Source organism: Bactrocera tryoni, chromosome 3 (assembly GCF_016617805.1).
Source record: "Bactrocera tryoni isolate S06 chromosome 3, CSIRO_BtryS06_freeze2, whole genome shotgun sequence".
NCBI lineage: Eukaryota > Metazoa > Arthropoda > Insecta > Diptera > Tephritidae > Bactrocera > Bactrocera tryoni.
Genome location: NC_052501.1, coordinates 42413407 through 42423796, shown reverse-complemented (window position 1 = coordinate 42423796; position 10390 = coordinate 42413407). Strand labels below are relative to the sequence as shown.

Here is a 10390-nt window from a genome sequence, read left to right as displayed (position 1 = left end):
TTAAAGGAAACATTAATCTATACAAAAACACTCTTTTTAGTCCTTTCCTTTTTATAACGGCTTTTTTACGCTCGGGCATTAAATTTATCATGTTTTTTATTGTTCCTGCTCCAATCCCGTTATACCACACTTCTTCGAGAATTTCATCCAATTCTGCTAAATTCTTTGGTCTCTTCTGTGATACCTGAGCCTTCATTACAAACCAAAGGTTCTCAATCGGATTGATATCCGGACTGGTACCTGCGACCCCGATATTTGGTAAATAATTCTTCACCGTAAAGAAAGAAAATAGGACAAGTATAAAATTTGTAATTAAAATTGTAGTAATAAACTCTAGTTGTTTAAAAAAAATGATACTTACTATTTTGGCACGATGGCAGGGCGCAGAGTCATCCTTAAAAATAAGGACATCCGCTCGTGAAAAATGGTTTTCCATTGAAGGTAATAAATCTGTCTCAAGTAGCTCCTGATACTTAGTCCCATTGACGGTTCCTTCTATTAGGGCTAGTTGCTCAAGGCCATAATAGGAAAAGCAACGCCTGACCATTGACTGCCTGCTTAACAGTTCGTTGAATACATTCGTCCTTGAACCGCTCACCAGTTCTCCTTCTCATGTAGGACATACCGTCGTTGCAAAAAATGTTAAATTTGGACTCATTTGAGAAGATTACATTTCGCCAATAAAGTTGAGTCCAATTTTAATATCCTTTTGTCCATCGTAAACGGTTTTGACGCATTTTTGAGGTTAAAAGTGGTTTTTTGGCGGCCCGACGAGCGTTCAATTAGACTTCTTGAAACCTTCAACGAACAGTTCTTCCGCTAACTTCCGTACCGACATCTTCAAATAACTCCACTTTAATGTCCTCAGCAGTTTTGAAGCGATTCCTCAAACTGATACGTTCTATCACCCGATCTTCCCTAGAACTTGTCTTCTTCTTTGCTCCAGAGCCAGTTTTTCTCTTAAGAGACCTTGTTTCATCGAAATTTTTTAAAAATTCTCTCATGGAAGATTTGCTGAAGCCTATCACTAATTTCCCGAATGGTCAGATTTTCTTTTCGCAAAATAAAAACATTACTTTTTTGCAGTTCGGACATTTTTTTCTAAATTTTGGCATATTTAAGCTTTAACGAAGCACAAGCACGAAATAAACTTTGAAACTATTGAAAAAAAACTAAAAGTTGTTATAGAACGTGTACAGAGCACAAATTTATGTGAAAGAATAATCCTTTCGGCAGAAAGTTACACTTGTCGGTTACAATCGTGTTTTAAATACAAACTCACAAATTGTCCGGATTTCACTGTCCGCTAATGTAGATGTTTTGTTATGGAGAACTTGCTGTTCTTCTTGCTTATTAATTTACATAAAAAGCAATTTTTTATTAAAAATGTTCACTATAAATACAAAACAGTCATACAATTTTCCATATTAATAACTATTTTAGTATTTTTAAACATTTTAGTAGTTTTAAAAATTTCACACTTTATATTATTAGAAACTTTAACAATTCTGTTAATTGGAGTTTTCATAATTCTTTTGTTTTATACACAGTTGTAACAGAGTTTAATACCGTCTTTGTTTATTAATCGATAACGATAATTAACGATTGTTAGCAGTTATGCTATAAACATAAGACAAATATGGAGGGTAATAAGGATACGCGGAAGTGAAATTGAATACAATTTCAAAATGTTTAAAAAGAGAAACCCAAAGTAGAGAATATACATATGTAACTGATATTGATAGTGTAACACAAGATACGGTGGAAGTGGATTATTTGCTAAAACTTCTGAAGCCTCTATCAAATGAAACAGCATTAATTACAAAGAAAACTTTTATTTTTGAATGCAAAACTGCTTATTTAATCACAAGTAAGACAAAACATACATGTGGCGCATCTGAATGAAGACAATGCACGTATGGAGGAAATATAGTACAAATGCAATGGACACACATTTCATTAACCATGACTTGTTAGTATACACTTCAATACGAAATACTTAAATACCAACGTTATTTTATTACAAGTTTGGTTAATTTCCTCGACAGAAAAAGTGTATAAGTATATATGTAGTATTATTTTGTAAAAACCAGTTCGTACTATAAATCCTTAATATATATTTGTCTACAATGCATATTATTTCATAGCATGAAATTATTTTAATATACATTGAAAAAAAAAAAAATGCGACAGTTAAAACAAAAAAAAAATACAAAAAAAAATACAAAAACCGCAAGTACGTACATATATGGACCATAAATACAGAAAGCAAAATACAAATTCATAGAATCGTCAGGCGAAACAAAACGAAACATACGGTAATAATAAACTTGTAACTTAACGCTAATACGCCTCTGGGTACATAGTTACATTCAAAAATTATATTTCTTCTTTAGCCGCTCGCGTATAATCAAACCTTTAATGAGCTTCTTCCAGTTGCCATAAACACGTGCTTCATATTTATCTTGCTCCTTTTTCTCTTGCTCTTCCTGATCTTGATACCAAGCCGCCGTCACTTGATCGGCAAACTCCTCACAAACGACAAAACCATCGTATAGAGGATGACAGGCGCCTTGATGAAAATCAAAACCAATCACTGCATGCGCACAATCGATGCCAAGTTTTTTGCAAATGCGGTTTAAGCCCGTCACTGAAAGGGATCAAAGACAAATTGTAATTGAATCTGCACTTGGTAAAAAAAAAACAAAATTGTTGGGATAACTTACAGCGTAAATGTACGGTTTTCTTGGGCAACATGCACTCTTTGAATAGTTCCACATTGCCGTATGCATTGCGTGGCACAACGCCATTTTCGGCGGTTGGCGGCTCATAATCCTCTGTCTGCCAATACCCAAAAATCTCCAGCGGTTGGTCTTTTATGACTGTTTGTGTTAACTATGGGAGCGTATATAAAATATTAAATTAAATTTATATAAAAATATTTATGCAACTTCGCTTATTTACCCGATCCCACTTGGGGCGCGCCTTTACAATTTTATAAGGCTGTTCGCCCAGCTTAACAGTGCGAGCCTGCTTCAGCCAAATTTCGCGCGAATGTAGGGTGTGCACACACTCACGCGCATATACCGGTTCACCACGTATAAAACCTAAGGTTGGTGGTTCCGGCGGATAGATTGCTTGGAATTTAAGTAAATGACGCTGAAGCGCATACAACGGATGATCTTTGTACTCGGCAATTGAGGTAGGCATGGGTTTCTCTTCGTGTATACGACGTAACTCCTGATCCTCGCGAATGTCACGAGCTGTGCGTTGACCATAGTACGGTGCAAAGGCTGCCTCCACCCACGCGCGTTCAACACGTGACTTGCGTACAGTTGTTGTCCAATTGGGACAATAACGAGCAGTCACATCCTTAATGCTCAAATCATTTTGGAATGCGAACACGTAGGCGAAACTGGAAGAGGCGGCTTTCTAAAAATTTTGTATTTTATTATTTTTAAATAGTATTTTAAAAAATTTCAGAAAATACCATACTCAAATGATTTCTTTTTAAAGTAATTTTTGAGCGCATTTTCTCATTTTTAACATAAAATCGTATATAACTTACCCTGATCGCCTCTACGGAGTGCAATTTGCCTTTAAACAACTCTATGCAAACCCACTGCTCTTCCGCATCGGACCACACTTCCACCCAAATATCTGCCGCTGTTGGATTACGCTTGACTTTACCGCCACCACCTTCCTCCTCATCGGACGACAACACACGACGGTCCACAGGCTTCTTTGTTGGTAATTGTGGCGGCTTTTTGAGCTGTTTCGGTGGTGACGGCTCAAAGTCGGAATCGGAATCGTCGTCACGCGATCGCGATCGCGATTTCATTTTCAACTTTTTTAATTGTGGACGCTTACTTTTAGACGGCACCTTCTCCAAACTATCGTCAGCGCCATCTAATTGTGGCACTGGCGGTAGTTTTTTATCACTACCAGCAACCTCATTGGATTTTTGACGTGAACGTAAGATACGTACGACTCGTGTGCTGCCTGCAATTGATTCGGCGGCGCTGGTACCATGTCCTTTCAAGAAATCTGTCGAAATTTGTATTTTCTGCTTTGGACTTTTTGATCTTGCACGTGTCGGGATACTGCCAGCTTTCGGCAGTGCTTTTACATTAGCTGCGGGCTCAGGAAATTTATTTCTATAATCTGTGCTCTGTAGGAACGTAGGTGAGATATGCATTTTGGGGGATTTACTCCGAGAACGAGTGACACGCGTGCGGGTGCTACTGGCATGTGGTTGGTTCTCACGTTCGGCAGTGATAACTGTTTTACCTGATTGGATCACGATTTTCGGTATGACAGGTGAACCAATTTGTATTACTGGCTTAGCGCTTTTAGTTGCCGCTTTTGCTTTATTTATTATTGGCTTCTCAGTGGAAATTTGCCGCTTGGCTTGTGCAGTTGTCATTGCTTCAACGCTGAGACCAGGCTTATCAGCCGATAAGTCGAGCTTGTCACGCTCATTAGGATTCGTGACATTTCTTTTGCTCTTTAGACGCGAAAGCTTCGGTTTTACTTCCTTTGTAGATAATTTTTCTTTTGAGCTGTTCAGTGCATTCTTAGCATCCGCTGCCGCTTCTTCCTTTGATACTTTGACCAGAGCTCTTTTTGAAGGCTGCTGGGTTTGTGTTAGATTTTCGTTTAACTTTACAATGTGATCCTTACTTTCAGATTGCTCTACCGCTTTTAGTTCAGCTAGCTTGGCACTTGGCGTTTTTTTACTTACTTCGTGAGAGCTTTTCTGCACCGCTTCCTTATCGGAATTTTTTGAAACTACCTTGGCACGACTACTCTTGACAACATCCTTACCTACCTTTTCTTTTTCCTTCCTGACTTTCTCTTTAACCGCCTTCTCACTGCCCTTATCCCGTGCTTTCTCTTTTTCTTTATCTCTCTTCTTCTCCTCTTTCACACTCTTTTCCTTTGCTTTTGTAGCCGTCTCTTTGCTGGTCTTTTCAAGCTGCTTCTTACTCTCTGTTCCAGTTGTTATGTCACTTTCGACTTTCAACTTCTTTACCTCCACCGCATCCTCTTCCTTTTTATCGCCCTCGCGCTTTAATTTGATCGTCAACAAATCTGATGGAGATGGCCGCAGCGGCAGCGGCTGCATATTGACAATCAGCCGGCACTGCAAGCCCATCGCACGCAGTAAACACACAAATATAAATACAAAATCCTGTTTGCAACTAGCCTCCTTACGTTTAATCTGCGACATGAGCTCCCGCTTCACTCGCCGCCTACTCTTACGCACCTTCTCACCATATAAATTGGGCGAACCCAACTTCACAGCGGTCTTATACCAAGTGACCATTGACTGAAAGTACTTGATCTCGGTGCCACGCTCTGGTGGATAGGCATTGCTGCTCGGCAGCAATTTTAATGCGGCCTGCATCAGCGGTGTGTCGTTGAGCAGCCGATTGTAACGGTAACTACGTGCAAAACAACACAATAAAGTAGTTTTGTGTAAATTAAAGTAACGTTCTTTCAAATCGCGATTCAATTTTCGTTTGAGCGCCAACTCTAAGTCCTGCTGGTTTTTCTCTTTGGTGCGCCGCTGTTTGCCAGGCAGCTCCACGTGAATCTCCAAACCCTCCGAGGTGTTCAGCAGTGCGCTGGAATCGTGAGTGGTTGAGTGCGACACAGAGTGTGTGTCTTCTGAAATTATTGAAAAAAAGCATGTCCATGACATGGGAGTAACAAGCGTAAGTAAAATTAGCACAGCCGGTAGTTTAGTAGTAGTTGTAGTAAGTAAGTTGTCGGTAGCGGTGCGACGTACGGTATTTGTTAGTGACTGCGAGTGGAAGCGCTAGTTAGACGTAGATGCAAATACGTAGAAACTACAAGCCAACTGCAGAATACTAACGTACCAATAGCATAAGCTCACGAAAGTTATAGAAAAATATTAAACATCACCAAAATATATTTAAATTTAAAGCTTAACCTATATTGACCACCACCATTAAGGACCCATTTTTTTTTATACAAAAACGATTATTTTACTTTTTTGCATTAAATTGTTTGCGTTTTTATTTTCCACTTAAACGTGTGAGTATGTGTGTACTTGTGTGCAAGTGTATCGTGCGGCTTAAAATCCAAATAAATTTTTATGCTTTACTTTTTATATTATTTTTTGGGTTTTACTTGAATTTAACTACATTTATTATTTAACGGTTAATTGTTTGAGAACTTTTCCATACTTGTGTTAACTACAGCTGCGCTAAAAGGTAAAATTGTTTTTAAATTATTTTTTATTTTTATTTATTTGGTTTTTAACAATTTTCGCTTTAAATTTGCTGTTTCCTTAGTTATTCATTTTATTTACTTTTGTATTTATTTTTGTGATTTTTTGCACCTTTTCTTCTGACAAACACTTAACTTTGCTTAATTTCGTTTTTGAATACATGATTTAAAGTAAATTCGTTAACAATCAGTTCGAGTTAATTAATGAATCTATATATGAATACATATGTTTTGTAAAATATGTAACAAACAAATGAAATATGCTACTATGACTAGTTAATGTTGTCAGTAACTGAAATTTGAGGTTAGTTAAAACAACTTTTGCTTTTAAATAAAAAAATATTGGTTTACATGGCGCTGTCACATATTAGACAAAAAGTTTTTTAAAAGCGAAATCTTGTACAAATTTTTCTACGAAAAATAAAAAAAGTTTTAAGCGTTTGTGTCAGTTATAGTAATAATAAATCAAATTTTCAAAATTGTTTTCAATTAATATAGGATAAAACCGTTTACTTATACTTTAAAATCCGACATTAAACTAAATTTTCCATCGCCAAATTTACTTTAAAGTGGAAATAAAACTATAAATGCAATCATTTTTAGCACTTAAAGACATTTAATGCAATTTTTTAAAGTGAACATATTGATTATAGCTGCTAAAGCTGCTCGATAACATATTTTGGGTTTATTGGCATTAAAATATGACGTGCAGTTATCTATTTCTATTAAATTGTAAATAGGAAGTTAGTTATGTTTGTATATTTGTATGAATATTTGACACACCGATGATTTTATGCTGTTAATTTTATATTATTTTATGAGTTTAGAGTTAAAATGGTTTCTCTTCAGTCACTTAGAAACCATGCTCCCTTCAATTGTATGAATAGATTAATCTAAACACTAATACATACGAATATAAGCGCTTCAAATTGCAAATGATATAGACTGTTATAGATAAACTGAGCGTGTTATCTGCATGTACTATAATTCTATTGTTCGTCCAAATTTCACCACTATCAATACTTTAAATTTAAGAACAATTCTAACTACATTAATATGATTTCGAAATATTTAATTGCATTACTAGCTATAATACTTTACTTTATATATAATTTTAATTATTACACTCTTTTGACAATACGTAACCATGCCTCACCAGCACCAAGACAGATACATACAGTGGTTTAGGTACTTGGGTATTGAATATTTTCTAATTTTGCTATTGTTTAAACGGACGCTGCGACAAAAGTGGGCTTGAAAAGACATTTATTTAAATATAAAGAGTATATATTAAACAAATACCTCGAAAACACAACATACAATATTTATTAACGTAAACACCCACTTGATTATGTTATTTGAATAAAAGGTTAATTTCTTTAAATTGCAAATTGTAAAACGAATATGTGTCAAATGCTTATTTACTGTTTTAAAATATATTTAGAAAGCTGAATGCTTGCATTTTTACATCTATTGGAATGTTTTTGAAATTCGTCTATTTATATATTTCAAATTACCGCTTAAGAATGGGTACATGAACCATTATGTTAAAATCGAAAAAAGATAAGAACACATAATGTACGCACAAACCTACACACAGTCTCATTTGAACAATTGGAAGCGCATTTTAGACATTTTATTAGTAGCATTCTACCACTCACAGTCCACTATTTGCGTTTCCTACCTGCCACTTCCTCAAAGTCCGAATCATCAGTATCTCCGGCGACAACCGTTGAAGCTGGTCGCGTTTTAGTATGCCGTTTAACGCGTGTCGACTTCGTTTTGCTTAGTTTATGCGGTGCACGTTCAATTTCACATTCATCGTCCTCCTCTTCGCCATCATCCTTCGACTTAACACTACGCAAGGCAGTATTACTTTGCTTTTCGCCCAATGCAAGTAGCGAGTTGACATCCATAGCGTTTGCATTCACATTTTCACCGATTGTTTTGGTGACTTGCTGTTTGGTTTCAGCACCACGTTGCGCTATGGTTTCCTTGGCACGCTCCAGACTATTAACATTATCCAACAAATTTGCAAAATCAAATGACTTTCCATTTGCTTGCTCATCGGCACTAGATTCGTTGTTATCCTCTGAATCCGAATCAGAGAGTTTCGCTATACCCGCATTGCAATCGAAAACGGGTACTGGTGAAGTGGATTTTTCTTTATCTATACGTTGTACGTTGAAAAAGCTCGATTGAAAATCGATATCCTCTGGATTTACCAGATAATCTTCGACGCTTGATTCGCTGCTGGAGTCGTTGCCAGGTTCGCCACTTTCATTGGGCATTGGGGCGTTTTTTGAAGCCGTTCGTGAGGTTGACGCCGATGGTGAATTACTGCCAGCACTATTGGGCGATAGAAATGTTTTTGGTGGTGGCCGATATTTGTTGTAGAGTTTAGTGCGCAGTGATTGACCAGCGGCTTTGCGTTTCTTAATGGCAGTTTGCTTTACAGCAGCCTTAGCAGCCGTTGTCCCCCTATTATAGTTGACCACACATATTTATAAACATATGTATAACAACAATTTCACAACGAACGGTATAAAACTTACTTTCTTCTTCCAACAGCACTAGAACCACTGATATTTTGCGCGCCTGCAGTTTGACGCAGCTCTTCGAAATCGCTATCATCATCATCAGATGATTCTCCACCACGTACATCTTTTGTTGGCTTCCATTCATCCTCGCTGGCTGAAAATCCTTCAGACATTGATTCTTCTTCCTCGTCCGACATTTTTGTGCACTACCTACGCGCGGAAAATAGATATTCTTTTCACATCAAGAATTTCGTTCTGCTATATCGATTTTTTGATGCTGTTTGAAATTATTGTGAGCTCTTCTTCTATACACGCTAAATTTATATTCACAATAAACGGGCCCTTAAGAAAGGGATTTTGACATAACATTGTTTTTAGAGCAACATTGAAAAATTACCGCCAATAATGAAATTTGAAGCATTTTGTGAGGAAGGAAAAGTAAATTTGTAATTGTTTTTGCATTTGTATGTTTTTAATTTTATATTAATATAAAAGTCAATAAGTTTAATATTTTAATTCTTCCGCAATCATTATACATAGCATAGCATATTTTCTATAGAAAGGCAGACGGTTTAACCTAACCGTAATGTCTCAAATGTACATATATCCGGCCAAGACGCTCTAAGGACAAAGCGTTTGCAAGGATTATTAGCGCGTTTTTTATGTAAGGTAACTGCTATTGAATGTTTCTATGTGAATGTTTTAACTCTTGCCGGTTAAATATATGTAATAGATGTACGGAAGACACTCCGTCGCTAAAACTAAGAACCAGAGATGAAGTAATACTTTATAAGCACACAAGTATGTTTCTTTGTGCTTGTAAATGTCGAATTGTTAAAAACTGCGCGACCTTGTTGTTTGTGCATATTTTAGTAGTTATGACGTCATTTGCGCATAATAACTGAAAGCGAAAACAGTGGAGTCGTGAAGGTAGGAATCGGAACGTCATATCATATGCTCTTATTATATACATATGTACATTATAAAATAAGTTTGCTACGCGGATTGTAACACCCATAAGGAAACGCTGAAGACCTTATAAAGTTTATACCTACTATATGTATGTACATATATGAATTACCGTAACGAGCTGAGTCAATTTAGTCTTGTTCGTCTGTCTGTCTGTATATGTATACGCAAACCAGTCCTTCAGTTTTTGAGATATCGATATGAAATTTTGCGCACATTCTTTTCTTCCCAAGAAGTCGCTCATTTGTCGAAACCGCCGATATCGGAAAATTATAAAAAAGCTGCTACACACTGTCCGATCAAACTCAAGACCTTCAGGGATAACTTTTTAATTTTCAAGAATTTTGGCATACATTATTATTCAACCCATTGCTTTATTCTCCGCAAAAATTGTTCAAATCGGACAACTATAGCATATTCAGTAGCTGCCTTACAAACTGACCGAAATTAACATTTTTGCTTGATTTTTTTTTATAGAAGTCCATAAATCCCTACGAGTGTATGTGAATAATAATTTTAAAGCAAGCGGAAAAGTTGCTAAACTCTTAAATGTTGTATTTATATCGCGGTTATGCAATTTCAAATCGATTAACTTGCACTCCTTGCAAGTCCTTCGCTTAAAA

General features: G+C 36.4%; 1 protein-coding gene across 2 annotated transcripts; it reads right to left on the bottom strand.

Annotated features, from left to right (window-relative positions):
* Positions 1-1819: 1819 nt before the first annotated feature.
* LOC120770500 (DNA repair protein complementing XP-C cells homolog) lies at positions 1820-9091 on the bottom strand. 2 transcript variants are annotated; one of them, XM_040098024.1, is made up of 6 exons: positions 8814-9091; positions 7943-8739; positions 3569-5673; positions 2965-3432; positions 2727-2895; positions 1820-2650 (listed from the first exon to the last, which is right to left on the bottom strand). In XM_040098024.1, exons 1-6 carry the CDS (start codon positions 8993-8995, stop codon positions 2373-2375), a joined length of 3999 nt encoding a protein of 1332 aa, XP_039953958.1. In that variant the 5' UTR covers positions 8996-9091; the 3' UTR covers positions 1820-2372. The 2 variants fall into 2 exon arrangements, with proteins under 2 accessions (XP_039953958.1, XP_039953959.1); XM_040098025.1 differs by lacking the exons at positions 1820-2650; positions 2727-2895; positions 2965-3432; positions 3569-5673 and having other exon boundaries at positions 6855-8739.
* Between the last annotated feature and the right edge of the window lie 1299 nt (positions 9092-10390).

Bases quoted from the DNA above. Each gene is read 5' to 3' on its own strand.
- LOC120770500 (XM_040098024.1), bottom strand. From the start codon at position 8,995: ATGTCGGACGAGGAAGAAGAATCAATGTCTGAAGGATTTTCAGCCAGC. The intron at 5,674-7,942 runs GTAGGAAACGCA...CAATAATTTCAG, and splicing joins GGACTTTGAGGAAGTGGCAG to AAGACACACACTCTGTGTCG. The intron at 3,433-3,568 runs GTAAGTTATATA...CAAAATTTTTAG, and splicing joins ACTCCGTAGAGGCGATCAGG to AAAGCCGCCTCTTCCAGTTT.